Source organism: Pezoporus flaviventris, unplaced genomic scaffold (genome assembly GCF_033815535.1).
Source record: "Pezoporus flaviventris isolate CSIRO_AGI_PZ_B2104156 unplaced genomic scaffold, CSIRO_AGI_Pfla_v1 ptg000037l, whole genome shotgun sequence".
In the NCBI taxonomy this organism is placed as follows: Eukaryota; Metazoa; Chordata; class Aves; order Psittaciformes; family Psittacidae; genus Pezoporus; species Pezoporus flaviventris.
Window position 1 is genome coordinate 51982 of NW_026892585.1, and position 25598 is coordinate 77579.

At 49.3% G+C, this 25598-nt stretch overlaps 2 protein-coding genes across 5 annotated transcripts in view; both read right to left on the reverse strand.

Moving 5' to 3' along the window:
* AOAH (acyloxyacyl hydrolase) overlaps positions 1-3159 on the reverse strand; it is a 54873-nt gene extending 51714 nt beyond the window's left edge. The window contains exons 1-2 of one of the 2 annotated variants that reach the window (XM_061464311.1): positions 3078-3159; positions 357-511 (exon numbers count right to left, since the gene is read on the reverse strand). In XM_061464311.1, coding sequence (XP_061320295.1) covers positions 357-511; positions 3078-3109 — 187 coding nt within the window. In that variant the 5' untranslated portion in view covers positions 3110-3159. Of the gene's footprint in view, positions 1-356; positions 512-919; positions 991-3077 lie in introns of those variants that run through there. The other variant, XM_061464312.1, reaches the window with a different exon arrangement.
* A 17781-nt stretch (positions 3160-20940) lies between these two features.
* ELMO1 (engulfment and cell motility 1) overlaps positions 20941-25598 on the reverse strand; it is a 222408-nt gene continuing 217750 nt past the window's right edge. For all 3 annotated transcript variants that reach the window (XM_061464314.1, XM_061464313.1, XM_061464315.1), the window contains one exon: positions 20941-21850. In XM_061464314.1, coding sequence (XP_061320298.1) covers positions 21650-21850 — 201 coding nt within the window. In that variant the 3' untranslated portion in view covers positions 20941-21649. The remainder of the gene's footprint in view (positions 21851-25598) is intronic.

A 25598-nucleotide genomic window follows, 5' to 3' on the forward strand; every position in this document is an offset into this window, starting at 1 on the left:
TGCAACTAACCACGCTGCATCACAAACACTAACAAACACCAGGACCCCACAACGCCTTGTTTCCAGGTCCCAGCCCTATAGACGTTGCAGCCAGCTTTGCAAGAAGCCATTCCCTGCAGAGCAAAACCATGAACTTTGGGAAGCAGCCACTCACAAACAAAATCATAAAATAACTCCAGACCTCACGTGGCCTTGCAAAACCTTCAGTGGTTATTTCGCCAAAGACTACGAGCGCTGTGCAGTACAGCTGTTGACATAGATAAAGGAGTGATTTATGATGTGCACCGCAGCCCTCAGCTCACCAGTGGAGTAACGAATGAACTAGTCCACCAGGCAAACAGAACCCGAATACATACCAATGCAGGTGTGTCCTTTGTACAGCCCCGAGGGGAGCGAAGAGGGTGGTGGGTCATTTCCACGGAGGAGAGGGGAGGAAGAGGCAGCCTTCAGCAGAAGCAGGAGCCAGAGGAGGCAAAATAAATTAAGAGATGTCTGCCTGGACACCCTCATCCTAAGGAAGGAAAAAAGGAAGAAATCATGTGGGAAAGGGCACACGTATTCCCTAATTGCTCAGGGAGCATCCTGCATCCTTGTCTCATTAAGTGAATGGAGATGTGCGTGCCCATGCAGCTACATGTAATACAGGGACTGCTTCCCAGGCGGGGACACACATGACTGCTCTCTCATGGCGCGCATGGAGGTTCCCATGCTCGCACATCGCAGGGTGCTCACCCAGCCCATGCCCTTCGCACGCCCCTCAGCCCCTCTCGGGTCATTCGGGGCGGCTGCGCAGGCACCCACCACAACCCAGCGAGTCCCGTAGACCTGTGCACCCCAGGACCAGGCTGTGAGGGTGCCCCCGGGCTGCTCTGTGCTCACCTCCCTCCTCCCCATTGCCCCCTTTACATCTCTTCCCAACCTGCTGGCCTGGGGGGGACCAAGAGGGCTGCAGGAAGAGCCGCGCTCGGCGCTCCCGTGTCTCCCGCGGTGGCAGCGGACGGCTGAGGACCTGAAACCGCCGCGGTTTGCGGAGCATTAACAACGCGAGACACTCCCCCAGCAGCTCCTGCTGCAAAGGGGAACGGGAACCAGCGCCGGGACCCTCCTCCCCGCCGCCGTCCCGCCTCTGCCCTCCTCCATCTCCGGCTGCTGCTGTGAGCTCCCAAGCGGGGCTTCCGCTGGGGAGGACCCGGGGGAAAGCTGAAAGAGGCCGCTGGGGACTGAGCCTCGGCGGGGAAGGGACTCGGGGCTCCTCGCATTCTCCTGCTGCCCGCGAGGCTCGCAGACCCCGGAGCTTCCCCTGCCCCGGCGCGCACAACAACCAAAGGCTTCCCTCTCCCTGCTGTTCCCCTCCCCGGCCCCGGTAAGGCAGGACCCAGTCGCTCCGCAGCCTGGAGCAGCAGCAGAGTAGAGCATGTTTAAGTGACATGGCTTCAGAGGGGGAGCAGTCTGCGCTGTGCATGCAAGGATGGGTGTAAGGGTGCGATGTAGGACTGAGGCATTGGAGGGACAAACCAAGGCCCCCCTCTGCCGCCTTGTGTACCCTGGGCAAGTCTTTTACCTCCCCCAGCGAGCAGTGGCTGCTCTCCTCTCCGCTCCTTACATGGGTTGCAATGAGGAAGCTGCCTCATCCCCCATCCCCAAATGATTCCCAAGCATAAATAAAGGAGACTCGTAAAGGGTATCGAAAAGGGAAATAGAGGGGATGCACTAAAACCAGCGATTCCCTGCCATTCCTGCGTATCAACATGACCACTCAGGGATCAGGCCAGCTTCGGTGTTTAAGGCAGCTTCTGCAAAGCACTTCTTTTCTTTGGGAGCCTGACCTGTGGTATTTTGAAGGACAGTCCTGAACATTTGCCCAACTTTGATAAGCAGGATTTGCCTAGCGATAATGATAACATAATCCAGTGGATCTGGGGTGAAAAAGAACCCCAATCTGTTAAAAGCTTCAATGTGAAAACAAACCACTCCAGATTTCCATTCTCTAAACCAAGCCGTTGGCTTTCAAATCTATGTTTTTCTTCTAAAAAAGAAGAAGAAGAAAAAAAAACAAAACACAACCCAAAATAGAGGTAAGAGCTGTTGCCTGAATTCTGCAGCCCTGTTCCTGCTTATCATCCTCCCTATAGCTAGCGATGCTGGGTTCCTTTTCTGTTAATAGCAGATAAACAAAAATCATAGTGCAAAGTACCTTACCCATCTGGCAATCCTACTGAAATCTGCAGGATGTTTTTCTTAACGCTGTAAAAACTTGCTATAAAAAGACTCTGTGCTACAGTGACTGCAGCTCCAGTAAACCCTTTTTAACACACATATCACTTGGTTCCCAATGACATTTTGAAGTCCTTTAAAACTCTGCATATTGGCTCAGGAGTGCTTGCTGCAAAAGCTAATAATAGGCAAGCAAAAAATCTTCCTAGCAGAGAGGTCTTTGGAATGGTTTCCACTTCATATCTATAGCAAAATACAAATCTAAACAACGACACTTACGAAGTACATAGATAGATCCTAAGCTGCTCCCAGGCATGTAAACCTGTGCAGCATCCAGCTCGAGCCTGTAATCAGCTCTGGTATTTTCTTTCATTTCAGGCCTAGGAAAGAGTGGTGAAATAACCCAGGCTCGTGTGTAATGCGGAGCTGTACCTTCTGCATTAGCCAAGCTCTTAAACCAGCCAAAGAAAAACCCCAAAGCTTTTAAAATATGCAGTCTGGTCAGACAAATGCAGCATTTGCATGTGTAGGTACAGAGGCCAGCTGGGAAGGTGACACTCCCCCCTCCCGGTGTTAAATCTTCCTCCTTCCCACTCAAATCAGATAGCAAGCCTTTTGCCAAGTAGATTTCGTATTACTTCCAAGTCCCTAAGACAGTAAGACCTAAAGCCACTATGGTACAGCAGTGGAGTACACGATGATGTTGCTTATTATTAGCAAGTGCACGAATGATGTTAACGGGAGGCAAAACCACATTAGATTGGTCCCAAAGGAAGGGATGTGATCATTAATGCTTCCATCAGGCTTGTGTACAACATCTAAGCCAGACCCGGGACAAGGGTGACTCCGGGGGTGCTGCTTACCTAGGAATCAGGAGTGTGGCAGCAGTCAGCATTCTGTCTCTCTCTGGGTGCCCATGTGTCCCTTCTGAAGAGGGGGTGAGGACCACGTGGAGCCAGAGGTATGGAGAGGACACCACCTCTTGCAGCTGGGAAGCCCTTTGTGGCCTGGCAGTGCCCCAGCTCTGCAGACACACAGGCCAGTTGTACACTGCCAGAGGGAAGACAAGGGGTCAACTGAATTTGGGCTGCTGAGAATAAACACATAAATAAGAGAACAGAGGGACCATGACGTGCCCCACTCGGTAACTCCCAACCCGAACTCTTCGGCTGCACCTTCAAACCTCTCTCAGTTGAGGCAGAGCTGGTAGAAACTGGCACACGTGTGTGGCTGCCAAAACCCCAAGGCAAAGCAGAAGCAGCAGAGCAGAATTAACCTGAATTTCCATGTAGGCAGAGGAGACAGCGGCAGGGCAGCTAGTGAACAAACACAGCCCCAATGGCTCATCCCAAGAGGAGGAGTTTGGTTGCTGAGGTTTGAAGGACTTAACAACACTCCTCCATTTCTTGTACTTCCATATTAGCTCCTGACACCTAATGTGTGCTGGCTTGGGCAGTGGTGACAAATACACCAGGGGGCAGGTAAAGTGTCAGCCTCTGCCATTGCTGCCCTTGATAGATGGCAATGGGACCAAGTCAGGATATCTGATTTTCTGAATAAAGGTTTAAAACACAATTTAAGAGTCACCATTTTCCAAAGGGGACACTCCCATGTGACTGCCACTAAAAGTATGAAGTGAGTGAGATGTGAGGATGGAGTTCTCAACACTGCTTTCTATAATTAGTCCCTAAAGACCTGTTTATGTGTATAGCAAATACATTGAACAAAACCACCAAAAAGAGGGCAGAAAAGACTCACAGGAAGCCCCAGAACAAGATGCATAAGCATCAATATGTCATCTGTCAGGATTAGGGACCACTTGGTTGAAAAAGGGAGACACTCTCTTGAAATATGGGATAGTCATTTTATGAAAGGAGATCCGCTGTCAGTGTGTATTTCTCTACCCTATTCTGCCCACTGCACACTGTTATTTATTTATTCCTACTGGGTTGGATTTCTGTTACATACTTATTTTTAGGATAGATGTTGCTTTTTCCTTTGTCACATTCATGCACGCGTTTTTATGACGATTAACTGTTACCTTGGAAGACATTCTCTCCCTTTCCCCCTCTCTCGTCTTTGACGTGTTGTTCAGTTCTGAGGGGAATAGTCATAAGCCTTGTATTTCTGCGTCTGGAGAGATAAAACCTGCAGGAAGAAGCCTTTAGATCAGAGATCCTCTCAGTCCCTTTTCTTCCTTTCATTTTCTGTCCTTTGTGCCCTTTGACTCTGATGTTCCCACTGGCTCGTGGCATCGGTTATTTTTCATTACTGCTCTCTGAATTTCTCCGACTGTCATAATCATCTCTGCGGTTGGTGCATTATCACTGGCATGGATGAACATTTCCAAAGCCCCATGTGGATTTGCTACTGCACCACAGCCAACTGAGTCATTCCCTCTGCCCCAGTTTCCTTATCAGTTGCTGCTTGCAGTTCAAGTTCTACATCTATTTCAGACTCTTCGTCTCATTGTCATTCAGAGCTGCAGGGAAAGCATTTTGAACCAGTATTTTCCTACATTCATAGCTGAAAATCTGTTCCAGGCTATTGCCCAGCTGTAACTGAGATGATTATCCTTCATTCTGCCACCTTTAATGAAATTAACTGCTCCAGCTTGCAAGAGCTGTTGAGATCTGTGCTCTTGGCAACGTAAATCACTGACACGACTCACTTTAGTTTTAGGTAGGACAAACAACTCTTAGGGCTTTCAAATAAGGAACCCATGGAAAACACAGCTGGATCACCTTGCATGCCTGTGCATGGCAGGTTGTGCACCTCTGGGAAGGCAAGAGGTCTGGTGTTACGGTTGGCAAAAGGAGGCGGCTTTGGATTTTCTACTAAAGATGGCTTTCGGCAAAGCAGAGATCAGGTGAACTGCGTCCTCTCTACTGACCACATGGAGCCAGAGAGTGATTTATATGGCTTAGTGGTGGACTTGGCAAGGGTGGGTTAATGGTTGGATTTGATGATCTTAAAGGCCTTTCCAACCGGAATGATTCTAGGATTATTGGCAATGCAGTACACTTCCTTAGCTGATTGGTTCTAGTGCAGAAAACCAGACGGGGCTGCTGTGTTCATACAGTGTGCAGATCAGAAGTAACCTTACCAACGCAGGCTGCAGTTCGTCTGAGCACAGTTGTGGGCCTTCTCAGTTCTAAAGACGACCTAATTCCCACTGTTACCTAGACAAAAGGAACAACTCTGGCAATTAAGGAGCAAGAGGGTGTGGTGACTGAGAAAGGGCTAATTAGAAAGGCTTAGTTAGAAGCCCTTAGATAGCAGTCACTCAGAGCCAGCTGTAACTACAAGCCAGGAAGGCTGGGAAGGGCTCTGCAATGCCCTGCAGTTTGGGTACTCATTTAAATCTCAAAGAAGTAAGAGCCCAGCGTTACCGACTCACAACTCAGCGGGATGGTGTTTTTCTCCCATTATTGCCTTGCCATAAATAGCTAGTAGCCTGCCAGGCAAGCCAAAATCCGGTCTGCTGCATCGATCCCTGCAGAGCTATTGCTATGGCATTGGGTTTGTCAGAAATATAACCCCCTATTAGGTTCCCGGTTTAGTGCTGATTGAAGCCGAGTTGGAGGGGGAAAAGTTTGCCCCAGATGTTGTCGGGTTCTAAGTGTTTACAAGGGGAGCAGCACGACTTCAAAGGGGGAGAAGAATAAATGTTTGATTACGTCTGTTCCGTTTGATCTTTCCTCCTGTAATGCAAATAAAAGAAATGCAGCTTGACAGCCTCTTCATCCCAACACAGAACATGTGCCAATAAAAGATAATTATTCCCAGGGTTTGGGGTCGGGAACAGTGGTAAATGTCACTGGAGGCATTTTTAGCACACACCAAAGTTCGCAAGATTATTTAAACATCTTGTTTGAGGCTCTCACTTGAGACTTCTGTGCTCACAAACAGGTCCTGTACAACATACGTGTTGTTGATGGCACTTCACCATTCAATCACAGGGCAGGGATTTTTCCTTCTTTCCAAAGAGACGTTTCACTGATTTGCTTTGCTAATAAAAGACCTGCAGGTGAGCTGGACAGTTTCCATCAGCAAAATGACCCTGCAGAGATAGCATCCATCATCCACAGATGAATATGCAAAGGCACTGCAAGCTGGTATTTCAGATATTAATTAGGCAAGTGGCTGGTCAGCCAGCCATGTACAGTTCTCATGTTCTATGGGGAAGTCGGGCTGTATGAAGGTACTGAAAGCACTCGGAGGACTCTATATCCACTAAGTCACACAAGCTGAGATTGAGGTTACAGTCAGTAAAGATTGCACTGACCTCACTGATAATCTGGTTTTACACAGACAAGCCAACGTGGGCATGAGGTCAGCCCTTGACACATCGTCTTTCAGATCTACCACTAAAAATTCATGGAGGGCTTATTTGCACTTGTCTGCCTCTTCATTCGCAGCAGATTTTATGCTGATGTCTGGCATTGGTGGCTTAGCCTTGCATATATATGAGAAGACGACACGGGCAGCTGGTTTTAATTCCCACTGTTCATAGCCACCTCACTGTAAAGGAGACACATGCCTCTTAAAACCTTTCTTCCTTCTTTCTGCTTCCTTACCCTGGCTGAGCATCCCCCAGATTTATCTCTTCCCAGCTTCAGACTCAGAGCTATTTTTTCCTGGCCCATTCCAGAAATGATGGTATTAGGGAAAACACTCAGTTAAACACACCAGCGCTTGTTCAGGCTCCTTCCTGAGGGATGTGGTAATGTGAGCGACTGGGGCTTGATGCAAATCAGATGAGTTAATGCATCCCGAAGGAGAACTGAACCTCGAGAAAGCAGGTATGACTCCTGCCTTCACAACAAGAAATGGCCCCATGAGAATCAATACCAGGGGCACAAGAACCGTCAGAGTGCAAGAGGGGGAGAACGCAGGCACTGCATCACGCTTATTCCTCACTCAAGCTGCGCTCTGAACACAGAATATTCCCACCTGGTCTCCGGTCCCTCTGCACACGTTGGAGTCATTAAATCATCCATCAAGGCACCATCCATTGTGCGCGGTGGGATGGCTGCCTGCCTGCCTGCTTCCCTTGCTCATTATTGGCCTTCTGCAGTCCTTTTCAGCCAATTCAATGAAATATAAATAGCATTTCAGAGAAACGCTCACTCTCATAATACCTTTCTGACGTCTTTCTGCTCTCGCTCTGGGTGCATAAAAAAGAGCTGTAATATCTGTCAATGAATTACTGAATCCTTTTTGAACCCTGATATATATATATGCTCAGTACAAGGTTTCTTTAATACAAGGGGTACAGGCATACGCATTAGCAAAGTCTAGCCAACTACATTGTTCAGACAAAATGAGCAGGCAATCTTCTGCCTTGCAAATCAATTCGTCTGCCACCATAAAGTGCTCCAAGCTTGCTGGTGCTGGACCCACCTCCTATTGCTGCAAAGATACGTCTGCAGCCACAGAAAAGTAAGACAAGAAGTATGGTTCCGGCTTTCCTGACCCTTTCCCTTGCAATAAGCTGCTGGACACCACAGCAGGGATTCTCTTCTCTTTGCCCACATCATACAGGGTGAATGCTATACTTACTGTAGACAGAGGAAGAGGATTCCGGAATGTTAACTAGGGTTTTGCTGAAGCGTGACACAGAAGTATCATCTTCCCCATCTTCCTGGCTTAGAAAATAAATTAACACTGGGGTATTTGTGGATTCTGTCTCCTGTTTACTTGTTCGCCACCATTCATCATTTAGACTCAGCAATTATGTATATTTAAAGGATCTGACAGAAATTAACAACAAAGCTTGAGGGTGTTAAATAACCTCCAGTAAATCTCCTTCACCTCACTGCAGTCATTTCTCAAAGTGAAAATATCTGAGCAAACACCTTGGTCTAACACTACGCAGACGATAAAGTGGGGACTGAGCGAGTTTCACCCTCCTGGAGGAAAAGGGACCCTCTCCATCACTTCCGGAAGGGTAAGTGGAAATGCATTTTGAGGACCAAAGCGGCTCTCTGTCCCACAGGAAGGTGGCCCGTGGACACCCCAGCAGCACATCTGTCACTCCTCACTAAACTCCCACCGCACAAAGCCAAGGAAGAAAACAGGTATGTTCTGAGGATCTCCGGGCCCTGAGTTAAACACAAGCCAGCAGCCACTTGTAGCAGTGATCAGACACCAAGAGCTGTTCCCCAAGAAGCAGAAATGATAATAACTATCTGGCTGGACATGCCCAAATCTGTTCCACGCATACCAAAACATCTCTGTTTGAGGTCTATGGGTGCACTTCCTCCTGTGCAGCAGTGATGCTGCAGATCTCCCACAGGAAGCCTGAACAATCTTGCCTCAGAGTGATACAGTGATAGTGGTGTTGCTAGAAGTCCAGATAAAACACAATGTGAAAGATAGAGAATCTCATTTCGTATCAGCAGCTGGCCAAGCAATAGAGTTAACATTTCTTTGGGCTGGAGCAGGAATGGAGAGCAGCATATAGGCACATCCCATCAGCGTGGGTGTGCTCAGCACCAAGATGGGTAAGCCTGGGAGCCCTGGCCACAATAAACACAGCAATGCAGCTGGGCACCTCGGTCTCACAAGTGTTTTTCTTCCACCCTTTCCACCCTCTGTAGCCAAATTCTGCCTTGAGAGTCTTACAGAAACCAAGTTTCCTGGCTGAAAGGTCTGATGTGGAAACCAGGCAAGTTGGGTAAGAAACATTAGTGATCCCATGTTGCAAGTTCCTGGGTACTTAGTGATGAGGAAGTGAGAAGAGGTAGGAAGGATACAGAGGTCATGTTCCTGTTGGCAAATGCTTAGCGCTGACCTTCTGGGAATCAAATCCCAGTGAAGCCCTTCGAGATGAGCAGCCAAACCCCAGAAGCATTGCTGTGGCAAAAGCTGCCCACAGAGATTAGCAACTCTTGGATGCCAAATAGGTAAGGGAAAGTTGCCTAATTGACTTTAGGATATAGAAAGAAACTGGTGTCATTTCCAGCCCTTTAAGACTAGAGAACACTTGCCCTAGATGTGTTTGGTGTATCGTCCTATTTTAGGCAATAATTTGTGATGCAAAATTCATAATTCATGTATCTACACCATCCCTTTGCTTTAATCCTACATCCATCATTTTCTTTTGATGATGAGCAAAAATAACCACAGTCACTGCAGGTGAAGGTGAGCTCTAACTTTTATCTGAAACTTCCTGCCTATATTTTCCAGGTGACTGCTTGTGTTTTCAGAGAGGTAACCCGATCCTGCCACTGCTGACAATGCCAGCTGCTCCATGAGCTTCCAAGCCCCACTTTGCCTGTGCAGAGCATGCAGGAAGCATCCTTGGTGCTCCTCTGCACCCCTGAGGATGATCCACCTCACTAAAGGGCTCCCCTAGCACAGTGAGCTTGTTTTCTGCAGAGGACGCTAAACATTTCTACTCATGATGCAGGAAGGAGGATGCTCTGGACCACAGCATCAGGACAGGATCAGGAGGCAAAGTCAGAGGTGTTATTCCCTTGTCCTAGAGATGCAGGCTGTTTGGTGTATCATCTCCTACACACTGCTAAGCCGTGTTCAGGCACTCTGAATGTGGTTTTCACCCCCAACCAGTGCAGCTGGGGAGCAAGCAAACCATAGGAAAGTGCACTAATATGCCAGAGAAGCTTACCTGATGATGGAGATTACAGTGAAAATGAATCATTCCCTTCCTCTGCTCAAGATAAAGCGGAGCACACTGTGAACACAGGTTGTCTGAAGCGGCGGTGTGGATTTGCAATAGAAAGGATAGCCAACAGGATTGCCAGCTGTATCCCCCTAATGGGGGGGGCAAGATTTAAAATACTGAATTGCTGCAATGCCCCATCCCAAGACCTCGGTGACTAAAATACCGCCCGCTAATTGCCACTGCTTATAAAGCAAATATCACGGAATCCCAGCCTGGTTTGTGTTAAAGGGACCTTAAAGCTCCTCCAGCTCCAACCCCTGCCACGGACAGGGACCCCTTCCACTAGAGCAGCTTGCTCCAAGCCCCTGTGTCCAACCTGGCCTTGAGCACTGCCAGGGATGGGGCAGCCAATATGTTTCATCTGATATGTTACAGACCCTTTCCATTCTCACCTTCACTTTGGGCCTTGCTCCCTTGGCACAGTGCGGTCACTCAGACAAGGCACATTCGTCCCTCAGGGCATGACTGGGGGGTGCTCAGACTTTGGGTGCTGCTGACTGCTTCTCCACACCAGCCATCCAGGGCACCCATGTTCGGAGCTTCCCTTCGCATCGTAGCTTTCTCCTAAGGCATTTCTGAAAGAGAAGAATCCCTTCAACAGCAGCCACATTTGCCCTAATGGTTCATTTTCCCTGTACAAAGGTAGCTAAGGCTTTTATGGGTTCTTAAAGCCACTCGCTTCTTTTGGGGGCACTTGGGACATGCCAGAGGGCAATAATGCACATCAACGCGTGCTTGCAGCGTTTTTAGACATGGGCAGTGAACAGGCAGAATTACTGCCTGGGTTTGCTGTAGGAAGACTCCACAAGCATGCATGGGTTGCACATACCGGATGGATATACCCTGGGAGAAGAGACTCCTATCTGGAAAGACATTTCTTCTGTCATTTACAGGGAAAGGGACAAAAAAAAAGAAGTAAATCCTTCTCCCCCTTGACTAAAGAGAACAATGTTATCTGTTAGTTTATCTACCTGCAGTACTGAGTTGCTGGGGACTTGGCACATCTTCGATTCAAGGGGAAGGAAAGAGTCAATACCTATTCAAAGGACTGTTAGTCTTGAAATGCTTTATTGTGCATTTCAAGGAGCAAGCCTTCAATTTGAGGTGCTTGACAGGATTGGTCTATGTCCATTTTAAAAGGTACTTTTGGTGCTATTAAGTAATTGCCATTTTCATAGCTCTGTAAATCCACCTGTGTCACATGCTAGATAGACAAATACACATACATGTGTTTGTGTACTCCATGTGCTTGTGTTCAATTCAGGGCCCTGAGATCCTCAGAACATACCTGTTTTCTTCCTTGGCACTGTCCTGAGGGATGCAGGGGGCACTTTTCCATGCATCCTAGAGCACAGTGGTCATGGCAGAGGTGTGTGGCTCCAGGTCAAGGCACCAGGAAACATGGGACCAGCTCCTCCAGCAAATGTGTTTGCCAAGGATTGCTGGGCTTGCTTGTGAGCTGCCAGGGCAGGATCGTGCTCCGGGTGGAAGAGGCAGGATGCGGCCAGGAGGGAAGCTGTGCCCGCAGGGATGGAGGGGCCCTGCCTGGACATGGGCTCATCCCTGCCAGCAGCAGAGAGGTTAAGCAGCAGAACAAGCCCCAGCGCTGCAATCTCAGCAGGGCAGGGGCTCATTGTCACCATTCCTTTTAAAATATTGCCCAATTGTTTGGGTACTTTCTTTGGTGATTCAGCCACGAGAGGGAAAGGTGCCCTCACCCATTGAATGGCCTATCCATCACCACTACTGGCTGGGGAAGGCAGGGATCAAACCTCTGCTGCTGGCCCCACTTGTGTTTGCAGTGCTCAGCCCCTCAGCTTCAGTGTTAGGAGCAGGCTGCTCACTGCAGCAGGTCTGGGGACAGGGCAGGCTGAGCTGAAAGAGGAGGTGGTGGGGACCAGCCTTAGCCAAAAGGCCACATCTCTGCCTCTCCTGGCAAAAAGAACCATTCATCCTTTGCATCCTCAAGCACCAAAATCCTCTGCTCCTCCTGACATCATTTTCTCCCATTTTCTTCTATACTGTGCTGTTGCCCATGGACAAAACCATGAGGCAACTATCCTTAGAAGGGCTGTGTATTACCTGCACTGAGGAAAACCCAGCAGAGGTTTCTCCAATGCCGTTGTTGCTTACATTGCAGCCTAAGATCCATCAGATGCAGCAATTCCCCTCCGCTGGGGATTCGGGAAGCTGTGCTCCTCTCCAGCCGGCTCACGCCCTGTATGAGCAGACCCTAGGCTGCACATAAATCAGTTACAGGTGCTTGAATCAAGAGAATTAATTAGCTAGACCTTCCCATCCCCTGGAGGCTCAGACCACAATGAGGCAGGGAGGATACAAGCCAGCACGAAACACTATTAATCCTGCGTTTGTCCCAGGTGTGACAGGCTGCTGGGAGCTATTCTTCGTGCTCGTACCAGGGGGAATTGCCAGGCCCTTATTCTCTCTGTTTGCAGGGAACGGTTCATGCAGTACATCAAATTTCCTGGTGCCATCACTATGACCCAGGACCCTCCTCATGACTTATTCATCGCTTGTCACTCTGGTCTTGCACACCTGCTTTATCATCCTCACACCCACCTCTGTCTTTCAGAGATGAGTATTTATCATCTTCCCTACAACAGCAGATCAGACCCTCCGTTACTTCACTAATGCAGTTCGTTTGTAGAAGATAAGCATACCTATCTCCCGAAAAGATTAACTTCTGTTTAGCACTCCAGGATGTTTCTGGAGTATATTACAGCCTGGCTCAAATCCTCACCACATCCGTAAGGGAAACAACATTAAACATCTTCAGCTGGGATGCAGGCATCTGAGTACATCCTAGACCCTGGTGCTGCGCTTCTGGGTCATGTTAGACAATGCTGCTGTAGGGCTACAGCTTCATCCAAGTGCGAAATGGGGAGGGTTCCCTTCGCATTCACCACTGGGGTGTGCTGGAAGAAGACACAGTGCATTAGCAGACTGGCTGCCCACAGAAACCTGCATCAGCAGGCTTCAGAAGCTGGGAAAGTGTAAAGAAAGCTGATGGAAACGGGCCTTCACTTCAGGAGTCTGGAAAGTGCCTTTTTAACGGGCTAATGTGCCAGCAAGAGAGTTATGCCTCCATTATCAAATGGGGAGCACCTCTGAGTTCTCCTCTCACCGTACCTTAATTCTTTTCTGCTCCAGTACGTGGTACAGAACAGTGTTCCTATGGTATCTTCAGTGCCCCCATACGCCATTAGTAAGAGAAGATGGTCTCAGCAGCACCGAGGTACTGAATCCCATCAGGAACTTGGCCAACCAGGCAGTTACAGACAGGCTTTCCTTTTCCTCGCAGCACGGGAACCACAGCTTCAGCCCCATCCAGCAACGCTGGGGTGCAAAGGAGCCAACTTTGGCCTCCTGGACCCAGCACGGGCTGTCCAGGGCTCAGCACAGGGATGCTGACGGCAGCAGGAACTGCTTGCTCCCCCAGGATGACTTTCGTAGACAGCAGCCCCACGGGCAGGGAGCCTGGAGATGGCTCCCACAAGGCAAAGCCACTTTTTCAGACCTCACAGAGGAACTGACACCGCTCAGACTCTGCCCCTCGGGAGGGCACCATCCTGAATCACCTGCCAGTGCCCCCTCAGCGTGGGGATCAGTTCTAAAAGGCCCTGCAGTGCTGATGTCCTGGTACCCAGCTCACTCCCTGCGAACCTCAGCACCAAGGGTCTCTCAAGCCCCGTCAGAACACAAGAAGGAAGCAGCTCCCCCCTCCCCGCACCTCCTGTCTGGTTCTATAAACTGATGGGACGTGCCTGTGGGAAGCAGGCAGCGGTTCCGTGCTGGTGAGGGCTCGCCTGGCGCAGCAGGCGCCCGGTGCCTGCCTGCGGTAGATGGGCCACCCCGCCGGGCTGCCAGGGCGAGGGAGTGCTCGGTTCCGGGCCGGCCCCAGCACTGCTCCGGCTGCGGTCCGTCCCTTTGCTCCGCGGGAACAGGGGCAGGACATCCGCAGCTCCCCGGTTTTCAGCAGGCAGGGGGAGCTGAACGCACCCGTGCCAGCCGCTTGCCTCATGAGCTCAATTCAGGAGCCTGTCTGCAGGAGCCCACTGCTGAGGAGCATCCTGAAGTCTGGGAACTGAAGTGATCGGTGTTCGGTTAAAACTAAACCAAACCGAGGGAGGAAACTGCTGCTTGGAGAGGGGCTTGGGACAAGGGATGTAGGGACAGGCCAAGGGGAATGGCTTTAACCTGCCAGAGGGGAGACTGAGATGAGCTCTTAGGCAGAAGCTCTTCCCTGGGAGGGTGCTGAGGCGCTGGCACAGGGTGCCCAGAGAAGCTGTGGCTGCCCCATCCCTGGCAGTGTTCAAGGGCAGGTTGGACACAGGGGCTTGGAGCAAGCTGCTCTAGTGGAAGGGGTCCCTGCCTGTGGCAGGGGTTGGAGCTGGAGGAGCTTTAAGGTCCCTTCAACCCAAAGCAGTCTGGGATTGTGTGTGATGGATGTTAACATGGAAGCTGGCTGCACTTAGACTGTTTGAGACAGACGGGATGGCAGAGGTGCAAGGTGTCTCTGTACCCACCCTGGGCTGGGAACAGAACGGGGGAACCCAGAGCCCTGGAAAGCGTTGGAGACTGACAGAGGGTATCGTGAGTCAAGCAGTGTGTGCAGAGCGCCCGGCGCGCGTGAGAGCCAGCCGAGATAATCCCCTGGCACTCTTTAAATGTCATAGTCCTGGCACAGGAACCTTTCGCATGCTTCCCTGCTCACATCTCCAAGGCTTCCAAGTGCACCAGGCTCGTCCCTCCCTGGCACCCTTGTAGCCCCTTCAGGTACAGGAAGGCTGCTCTGAGCTCTCCATCCTCAGTGTCCCCATTTTAAGCATTTACAGAAGATTCCCTGGTTTTGAAGCCTGGCGCATCCCTACATTATTTTTCCCACCTCCTTCCAAGACCACCCCGGCACACGAACTCCCTGCTGATGGGCAGGGAATGAATTCCCACAGGCTCAGCCTCCCACGGCCTGCTTGTGGGATGGCTAAGATCTCCGGGGTGCCTTCGCCCCCGGGGAAGGTGGGTGGGAAGGGGACATGAAATCTGAGGCGTTGCAAGAGGAACCGAGAGGATACAGACATGCCCTGTAAAAACATGCCGCTTCCTATTAAACAAAAGACAAGCAGACTCCCTCCCCCTCGCGACAACCCAAAACATCATCAGTTTGGGCTGAACACTATGTTGCCTGCGAGATTAAAATTAGACTCATGAGGTTTCATCAAGGGAGAGTTTAACTGCGGTGCTCAATCAGGCTGCAAAACCCTCTAACGACAGCCGAAATAAAGTCATTCAAGACAGAGCCTTAAGCACCGCGGGAAAGAAAGCCTGCCCTCGGCTGCAGCCCTCGGAAAAACTATGCTGGGTGTCCCCCATTGCCTCCCACCCTCTGTATGCGCTGCTGCCTTCTGGCCGTACCCTCCCCAGGCTGAAACTCCAGGCCAGCATCCTGCTTGGAACAGGCAGCCCTGGGTCCCCCACCTTTGTGAGTGTCCCCTGGAATCACGGAATCAACCAGCTTGGAAAAGCCCTTTGAGCTCATCCAGTCCAACCGTTCCCAGCGCTGCCAAGGCCACCACTAACCCATGGCACTGCGGCCTCCCCTCCACGCTGTGTGAACACTTGCAGGGACGGTGACTGCAGCCCTGCCCTGGGCAGCCTGTTCCAATGCCTGAGCACCCTCTGGGGCAGGAATTGTTCCTCAGCTCCATCTAAACCTGCCCTGGTGCAGCTTGAGGCCGTTTCCTCTTGTCCCATCCCTTGTTCCTTGGGAGCAGAGCCCAGCCCCTCCTGGCTCCATGCCTTATAGGAAATGGTCTATAAACAAGAGGCAAATGGGATGCGGGAGGGGTTGGGCGATCCTCCCCATGTGAGGAGGACGTTTTGCTCTTCCAAGACAGCCTAAACCTACAGCAGTTCCTGTTCCCTGCACAGCACCACCTGTGTGGTGGCTGCCGTGAAGCTCGGACATTCTCTGATGGACAAACACATCAGCTCAGAAAGTCCTTCCATTTCCAACAGCAGCTTTGTCCCCAGGAGAAGGATGCCAACGGAACGTTCCCTTTGCCCTCCGTGCCTCACAAGCTCAGCATCACCAGACCAGCCCTGCTCTTCAGAGACCTTCAAGGCCTCCCAGCTAGAAGTGAAAATAAAAATGTAAATCTGTCACTAAATGCGTTTGGAGCTGCCTCCAGGTCTGTTTAACCTTGCCCCCAGGAGGCTGCCGCAGGACAGGGCTCCCTGCATCAGCACTTTGCAATCACCGTGATACAAAAAGCCATGGCTCTTCCAACACCCATTTTACACCCAGCCCTGCCCTAGCAAACCCGTGCTTTTGCCACCGTTCTCCTCTCAGGTTTCACACAAAAAGGGTTCCCATTTCATAGAATCATAGAATAGAATCATAGAACAGCTAGGGTTGGAAAGGACCTTAAGATCGAGTTCCAACCCCCCTGCCATGGCCAGGGACACCTCACACTAAACCATGGCACCCAAGGCCTCATCCAACCTGGCCTTGAACACTGCCAGGGATGGAGCATTCACAACCTCCCTGGGCAACCCATTCCAGTGCCTCAGCACCCTAACAGGAAAGAATTTCCTTCTCATATCCAATCTAAACTTCCCCTGTTTCAGTTTTCACCCGTTACCCCTTGTCCTGTCACTACAGTCCCTAATGAAGAGTCCATCCCCAGCATCCCTATAGGCCCCCTTTTGCCTCTGTAAATCCCAGAGATGCTCAAGCCAGCTGGAGTGATGTTGAATCATCAGGCAGCATCTTGTTCAGTCTCCTGAAGTAGCCAGCGGTACCCAATCCAATTACACACCAGACAGAAAAGCCATTACTTGCATCACCTCCCAGCACACGGTGGAAGCTCACTGACAGCTAAAATTGCCTTCCTGCTCACATAGCCCCTGAGCCAGCAAAGCCCACGAGCACCCACCTAAACGTAGGTGCCTGCTCCTCAAACTGAAATCAAGCCCCTTCTGCTGCATGGGCAAGGGCTTTGTAAACCAGGGAGCTTGGGTAAGCCATGTGGATGCTTAATATTCAAACACAGTTATCATCCGGGGAGGGGGGCACTGCCTGAGTCGCATCCTGATTTAGCAGGCTCTGGGAAAAGCAACGACAGCTCAGCCAGCGGGAAGTGACAAAAACTCTGTCCTGCAAACGCCTTCCAGGCTGTGCAGGGATTTTACCATCAGCGGCATGCGGAGAATATGGAATTATGTCTGAAGGGAAATCCTTTTCACTCCCAGCTCCTTGATGCTGCTGCAAGGAGAAGGGCTCTTTGCTTGTATCAAGCTTTTAGTATTCCAGGCTTGCTTCTGACAGCTAAGATAGCCCCGGGTCAGTAAGGGCCAGATTTAAGGGCTGCATTCATTCGACTTTATTTTTTAACTCTCAAGAAGAGCCGAACAAGGAAGGGATCAGATCTCACACTCACCCTCTCAGACGAATGACTTTCATACGACAGTGAAGCTAATGACATTGACTTGTCAGTGCAGCAGCAAAAGAGAGGAGGGGGGGGATATGTCAGTACAACAGTGTCCTCCTACTCCTAACATCATCCACTGCTGGTTACTGCTCAGGATTAACAGCTTGCACCACCATAGAGCTGCACGCACCAGAGCCACCTCTGAGCACTGCGGTGCAATGCAATGACAAGCCCCCACAAAGCAGCCTCATGCCCAGGAACACTTCATGCCTGTGCCCCCCTGCCTCCTGCCAGGAGGGGCTTTGTTTCTCCTCTCCGTTAAGCGAAGACAGGGGTTTGCTCTGGGCAGTGGATCCCACCAGATTCCCAGTCAAGCCCCCACGCTCCCACAGGGACGTGTCTGCCTTACTGGGCACACCTGACGGGACAGGCACACCGGTAACAAACACCCTGCAAGCAGCACTGGGTAGGGCACCACGACACAAGAGGATTTCACAGATAACCAGCATCTTGCATGGTCATTTTGCAACCCAAGACAGAGTCGTCACTACCTCCTCCTCGCAAGGGAACGTCGTTCTCCCTGCAAGCCGTGAGGTTTACTAACAGAACTCTATACTGAAACAGGAATTTACTCCGAGAAGTGGTAATGAAAGCCCCAGGAGGGCGAGCTCCTTCCCTGACACACAGCCTGTCCTGTGCAGGATTACTCAGCGCTGCTGCTCTTTTCCTTGTCCCTACAAGCAGCTGACTCAAGAACTTAACACGTTTTTCTTGATTCAAGTTTTCTGGTAAGAGGACACATCCACTTCCAAAAGCAAAGTCATTTCGAACCCAGGAGCTAAAATTAGGCTGATTATTCTTTTCTGTTCCCTCTCTCCCCTTTATGGCTTTTACAAGCAATTACCCACTTAACGTTTTGAAATTACACAAGAAACTTCAAAAGCAATTTTTTTCTCCTGCTGCAGCTCCTTGAATGTGAAGCTTTAAAAGCTTTTCCGGAACACACAACAGCGTGAGCAAATGAATTTGCCATTTTCATTCTCTTTTTTTTCCCCCTTAAAAAACGAATGGGAAGCAGTGGGATACTTGTTCATCATTGAAGACATTCTTTCTTTTTTAATTTCATAATGGTGCAACGAGCCTGTGTGACAGCTCCAGAAACTGAAGGCAGGATGCTTGTTTGCACCACAGCCCTTTGTGTTGCTGTGGGAGCTGCTGTTAAAATAGCTGCACCGGCTATCATGCCAGCGTATCTCCCTAGCCTCCTCTTTCTTATGGCAGGATAGGACACGTGGGGAGAGACAGATTTAACACGCCTGCTCACGCGACCATCCCACACGATGCAGAACACACACTAAGAGCTAGGCCACGTGGGGAGATGGGCTTCTGTAGGGTGGCTGCAGGGAGGGGTGATCCAGGGCCATGCGGTGGTGCCGCAGCATCCATCCATCCATCCATCCACCCACCCATCCATCCATCCATCCATCCATCCACCCCTGGGCCTGGACCCCTAGGTCAGGCTGCGGAGTTCCAGGGAAGAAGAGAGGCTACTGGGTCCTGTCTCCTGCTTGTGTAAAGCCTGAGGGGTGCAAGGAGAGAGGCAGCAGCCAGGGATTCACGGCCATGAGCCCCACACTGCCTGAGTGCTGTCAGTATGCCTCGGTGCAATGTGGATGAGCGTGAGATGCTGGGAAGAACAGAGGGCTGGCTCACCAGCTCTTCTCCCACCACCTCCCCTGTGCAAACTGAGGCACTCACCTTAGTAGGGGAAGCAAGTCACCTTTCCCCCTTGCTCAAGCTGGCAGAGGAGGGTTTCTGTTTGCTCATTCCTGATGTTCACGCAGATGCCTGCAAAGAGCACGGCACCGCACTGCCACTGAGCCAGCAGCTCTCATCACTTAGGAGTGAAAGGTGCTCCTTCTGACAACAGCAGTGCCCAGCTGAAGCAGCAGCTCTGCAGTCTGTGAATGAAAAGCAAAGGTTATGCACAGCCAAGCCATCAGCTCCATCAGGGAGATCAATGAAACAATCCAGGTTCTCTGCTCTCCGAGTCTTCTCTTCACGCAGGCAAGAGGCAGCATCAGTGCTTTGTAAAGAAGCGTGTTCCTGCCTTCCCTCTCCAGGCCCAGAACCCCTCCAAAAACCTCTGTGGCACACAGTGCCTGTGCTTCCACTCATTCCTGTCCACGGCTGCCTTTGCTATCATCAGTGACGGCTCTGGAGAACAAAACCCTCTCAAACTCCCACATCACGCATTGCACATCCCTATTCTCACTCAGACTGATCTCCTCTCAAGCCACAGTCCACTGTTGCTTCCTACTCAAGTGTTTAATTCAAGAGTCTCTTTTTTCCTTACTTTACCATCCGTTACCACCTGAACCAACTTACATCTGCTGTTAGATCAAGGCATCATAAAACACTGCGAACACAGCAACAGGAAGGCACCTTCCTCAGGACCCTCATGCTTGAATTCATACACCATTCTCCCCATCCTCCCTTACACTGGACCTGCAGGATGCCATTCCTCTCTTCACCTGGTGCGAGGGCAGTCAGGATGAAGAGAGCTCAGAGCCAGCTGGATGGAGCACAGGACACCTCAGTGGAGGTCTTCTGCATCGGCCTGAACTGGAAACACCCACCAGGGTTCTCACTAGCACAGGCTCCGGTAAAACCCCTTCACAGCCTTTTTCAGCAGGGTCCAAGAGGAGAGGAACTCAGCAAATAAACGCCTGTCTTCAGCAGGGGTGGTGGGAGGGAAAGGGCTGGTGGGTTCCTCTAGGTCCAGACCTACAAGAACACGAGGAGGGAGGGAATGCATCCTGCAAAGCGCAAACTTCCCCAATACCAACCTGCTGCAGCCAGAAACGCTCCCATAGGAGGCAGGCAGTCACTCCAGCAAGCATGGTAAAGGCAGCAGCCTTAAACCAACCATGGGCACATCGGTGTGCTGAGATTTCAGACTTCACAAAGGGCCCTTCTCACAGGAAGGTTCATGCACCCGTGGCAATGGAGAGCTCTGGATGCACCCCACCCTTGTCACCACAAACAGATGAGTAAGTAAATCAAATCGACGCAGGTAAGAAAGGTTCCACCTTTCCCCCTCCCCTTTGCACCAAACACTTCTAGGAACCACAGAGAATAAAAGACAACTTCAGAAGAAAAACAAAGTTCCAAGAATCATCACAACTCAGATTTTTATTCAACAGTGAAGTTGAAGGGAAATACTATTTCTTTTTCCCGTCAGGGCAAATGTTCCAAATGGAAATCAAGTAAAAACATCGTCCTCCGGAAGTACTCACAATGGAACTGGGTTTCATTAAATAGGTTTGTTTGGCAAAATAAAATAAAAGAATTAGAACCCGTACAAAACCAAAATAACCCCTTGCAAATTTCTAACACTGCAGGCGATGAGAACGATGTAAACCTGGGTGCCTGGCGGTTGTCATTCACCTGTGGAAAGTACTGCTGAACTGTGGACCGAGAAAACAACCATCGCTTCGAATAGCAACAAGCCAATTTGAGAGGCAACTGAGGCTTAGGGAATGCCAGCGGGATGGGAACGCACTGGTGGCTTCCTGACCTGCTAGTGTGGGGCTATTTAAGAGCGGGAGGAAAAGAAGTGAAAAGCTGTTGCAGCACTGCAGCGTATGGTACAGCAAACACCTGCAGACTTTCCGCTCGGGGAGCCCGTCGGGTGGGTGATGGCTGGTGGCGAGAGTCGAGATGACAGTGGAAAGGGTAATGACAGCGCCGCGTGATGCGAGCATGGGGAAGCAGTTAACCGATTTCATCACCGCATTGGACTCGGTTGTGAGAAGACTCTTGGGGAGTGTCTGGGGAAATCTTCTGCTTACAGTAGCTGCTTCTGCTCCCTATCTCCCTCCTCCTTCCAGTTAAAACCTCTGCCCTGCCAAGTGGGTGTCACAGGCATGCAGCTGGGTGACAGCGTCCCTTGGTTTAAGGATGTCTATTCCAGTATTAAAAACGTAAAAAAAGTCCTCGGGAGGGTGCTTCTTTAGTGGCAAGTCTTTGCCTTAAGCAAGGCCGACGGCCTGCAATTATGAGTTAATTAAAGCAGTGTGGATTTGGATGAGCAATGGGGAAGATGGGAATGGGGACAGAAGGGATGCAGGGAGCAGGGAGGAACGCGAGTGTTGCTACACCCCTCCCCAAAGCCAAAATCCAAGGTGCACAAGTGGGTTTCTTGGTTTTTCCTCACTCTTCTTTTTTAATTTTCAATATCTCTCCAGTTATAATATTTCCAGTTTCAAAGCCAGTTTCATTGGCAGCCTCAGTTACAGTCATAAACAAAGTCGTAGTTGCTGGGCTCCTTTGGGATAGGTGGGGGAGCATCTGGGATCTGTATGTTTTCCAGGTCAAGGAGGCGTAGCTTTATCTCCATGCTGAGCAGCGTGTCCAAGTCGTTCCGTGTTAGATCACTCAACATGTCCTTCCCAAGGAGGGCGTTCAGCCCGTCGGTCCATACACAGTACTGCACAGGAAAAGATAAAAACTGTCATTAACAGACCTTGTGTACACAAACTGCTTGTCTGGCCTGGTCCAGTTACTGCTCACACTGGGACTTACAAAGGGACCTAAAGAGAGGTCCATTTATTTTACCAGCTGGTAGCACGAAGGGGGCACGTTCCACTGAGCTGCTCAGAAAATGCTAAAGCAATTCCACAAAATGGGAAGAAATGACAGTATTTGGTTGCTTGACAATTTACTATCTCCTCCAAACTTCTTGTTGAACACCCTTCAATAGTTATGGGAGAAGGAACACATAGCATAAGGCAGTGAACCTCTGGAGATCTCTCCTTCTCCCCCTCTCTTTTTCCTTCTCTTTCCCCAGTACTTACAGAAGCCACCTAATTATCCTGCACTAATCTTCTAATTCCATGACAGCCAAGTGAAGTGAACTGAATCCCACACAAAATCCTCGACTCTGCTTAAGAAATCCTGTACCAACTACCTAGAGTTATTGTGGTTTGCTTTCCTATACATTAAACGGCATCAATTGACCTACACACAGATGGGCGCTCTCACGTATATATGCCTTCTTTACCACTGTTTTACACAATACTGTGAAACCCACAGAGCCAGTCAATGCTGTGTCCTTCGTGAAAACTAAATGCCAAGCTACCTGGTGTAACTGTAAATGCTGCAAATGTTTAACCGGCCTCTAAAACCTCCACCTTACTGTTAGCCCTTTCCTAACAGGAGATGCCATCCTTCCCAGCAGCTGACAGCCTGTGATAAACACAGGCAGAACAACCATTTAGAATCAGCAACAAGCCCGGGGGGGTTGGTTGGTGATGCAGAGTCGATGTCTATCAAATAAGTCACTTTCATTTATTACTACAAGCCATTTATTCATCTCTGAACAGAAGTACTGAAATGCTATCGTCTAAAAATAAAGATTTCAATCATGAACTTGTGTCCCGGTTTGCAGGAGAAAATTAAATCAGCTGTAACTGCATTTTTATCTTACAAATACTTGTGCTGGATTTCATGCCAAGAAATGGATTTCAAATTTAGCTGACCATTTGCTACATGACACCACTGCGTTTAAAGATAGCTGCGGCTGACTTCATCCTATAGCAGAAATGAGGATTATTTTAAGGAAGAGAAAGAAAACCCCCTCTCTTGGGTAAGTCTTCATCCAGAAAAAGGGCACATTTTTGCAATGGGATGGTTAACACACTTCAGCATCCAAAGTGAAAATCTGACCCATTTAAATCAGTAACGGAAGAGTAACAGTGCTAGGATTTCACCCAGGGTGTTGGTAAGCCAAGCTGCAGTTTTAATATGAGATAAGCTATATAGAAGAGACTTCAGGGTTCAGGCTGTCCTGCTAACAAGTACTACATAAACAACTGAGCCTGCCTATTCCAGGCTGTCAATGTGTGTCACTGAAGACTTCCAAAGCACGCAATTTTAGTGGAGCTCACACAGAATATCAGGAAAAGAAAGACGCTAGCCTAGAAATGTAATTATTTTTGAACAGACTGTATCTGTTTCATGACAGACTTGAGACCTTTCTTTGGGAAAGTCTTCCCAGAACTCACTGTGAATGAAGGAACAGAAAGGCAAAAGGCTCTGCTCAGGTTACAGAAGAGCAGAGCATCCGTTCAACAGATGCAGCCCCTGACGTGCATCATCCATCACCTGCTCAGTGAGCTCGGGCAGAGCCTTCTCGGGGGAGGAATCACAGCCAGCCAGAAAGCAGAACTGCAGTCCTCTCCTCTTCCAGATATAACTCATTCAGGGCCCACAGAAACCAAATTCTGGACACAATTCGGATGAGTGCCTGGAATGGCCTGGAAAAGGGGCTTCCTTTCTAATCTCCATATTGGCAAGTGCAGTTAATTACACTCCTGTAAATTCTGAGCAGAGAGAAATCCTAATGAGATGGTGGAGGCATTCATTCAGAAGCTTTTTTCTTTTTACTACGCAAAACAGACGAAGAGTCACTGAAAAATTAATTTACTACAGATTCATTTTCATAAAACTCCAAAGGAATCTAATTATGGCCTCTCTCATCAGTTTCTCTGTCAAAAATCAAGGATAAGATTAATCCACCTTTTTGCTATGCAGCTGAAACCAGCTATTAGTATTTAAATGAAAAACAAATACGATGGCGTGATCTCACAGTGCTGGATCCTCTGGCTAGCATTAAGCCTGAACAGATGGCTGAAGCTATTGCCAAACTTAAGTGTGCAAGAATGAGGCCCAAATCTCAACGATACTGGTTCCAGTAATGAGATTTTATCAAAGAAATACCTTGGGAGTCAGCTCAGTGGAACCAGGCAACCAGGAAGGCTGTGTAGGCTTCATCCATCCCGATGCAGCCCCAAGCAACCTGCTCTGAGCTCACTGCTGTCCCGTTCTGAGCAGGAGGTCAGACCTGGGACACCCCAAGGTCCCTTGCAACCTAAATCCTATGATCCCAGTTCAATTCTTGTTTCCAGGATACACTCAACTCCTCCATTCCAACCTCACTCTATAGTCACAAGGACTGCAGAAGTGCTTAACCCCCCCGGCTAAGTCTGACCTCCAGCTGTCATGTCCTAACACCATCCCTGGTGCTTCACACAAATCCTTCCAACTCTTGGGATGTCACCTATAAAATCTCCCAAGTTGGGAATGCTGCTAAACTACCACTCCTATGGACAGACACCCCCATTACTCTGACGAAGAGTAGTGGGCTTCATAACATGCTACTTGCCTTTCCTTGTGGGGGCTTCCTCTGAACACTTGCACATCTACTTTAACCCAGCTGACTCTTCTGCAGGCCATGTAATGCTACAGAGGAAGCGAGATGCCCTTGTAAGAACATTCACTTGGGAACTGTCAAATAGCAGCAGAGGCTGCTGCCCCTGGCTGGGTTGGTTTTGAATGTATTCATTTTGTCTCAAGAAAGCTGTACAAGATCAGAAGAGAACTGATAGGTGTGTTAACACAGTCAAGAGCAATTGGGATAGTGCAACTCACAGTGCTACTGCCTCTCAGTGGGGTCCAGTAGTAGTTTTTGAACATTTAGGCCATTAAAATGCACTTGTAGCTGTAGGCTATATTTGAGATACAAGTGGCTGAAAAATGTGTTAATTTCCATGACCATTTGCACTTTTGAGCTGAAACAGTCTAGAGTTCAGCTTCTGGAGAATTTATATCGGAAAGCATCTGACATACGTTCAGTTCAGAGGATGAAGACAGCCTTAGACCTACAGCTCTAATGACACATTATCCCTGGAATCCTGTGCTACTTCCTCTTACATGAACACTGACTAGCAAATATGTTCATTCTGGAGTGAACATACTTGAAAATGACACTCAAACGTTAATCCCCAGGAAATCCTACATGAGCAGAACCTTATTCCTCTCCTAAAATCAACGTTGATTTGAAGGTTTTAATCCAGACTTGCAAATGCTGAAGCTGAGTATCTAAATACGCTTCATGCACTTTAATAACACTACGATATAAGACAGTTTAATGCAATCTTCTCTGTTTTAGCATCTTAACACAGGGTCCTGAACTGACACCAGATGTGATGCTACAAAAAAAGCATGCAAACCAAACACCAACTCTTGTTGCTTTAGAAATAAGAAGGAGAAACTTTTATATATATATATATATGTATATATTTAATATACAGTGCATTCTGCTAAATCTTTACTTGGAAATTCTTTGAGAGAAACACATCCAGTGCTTCCACATAATTAGGTAGATCAGTTCCACC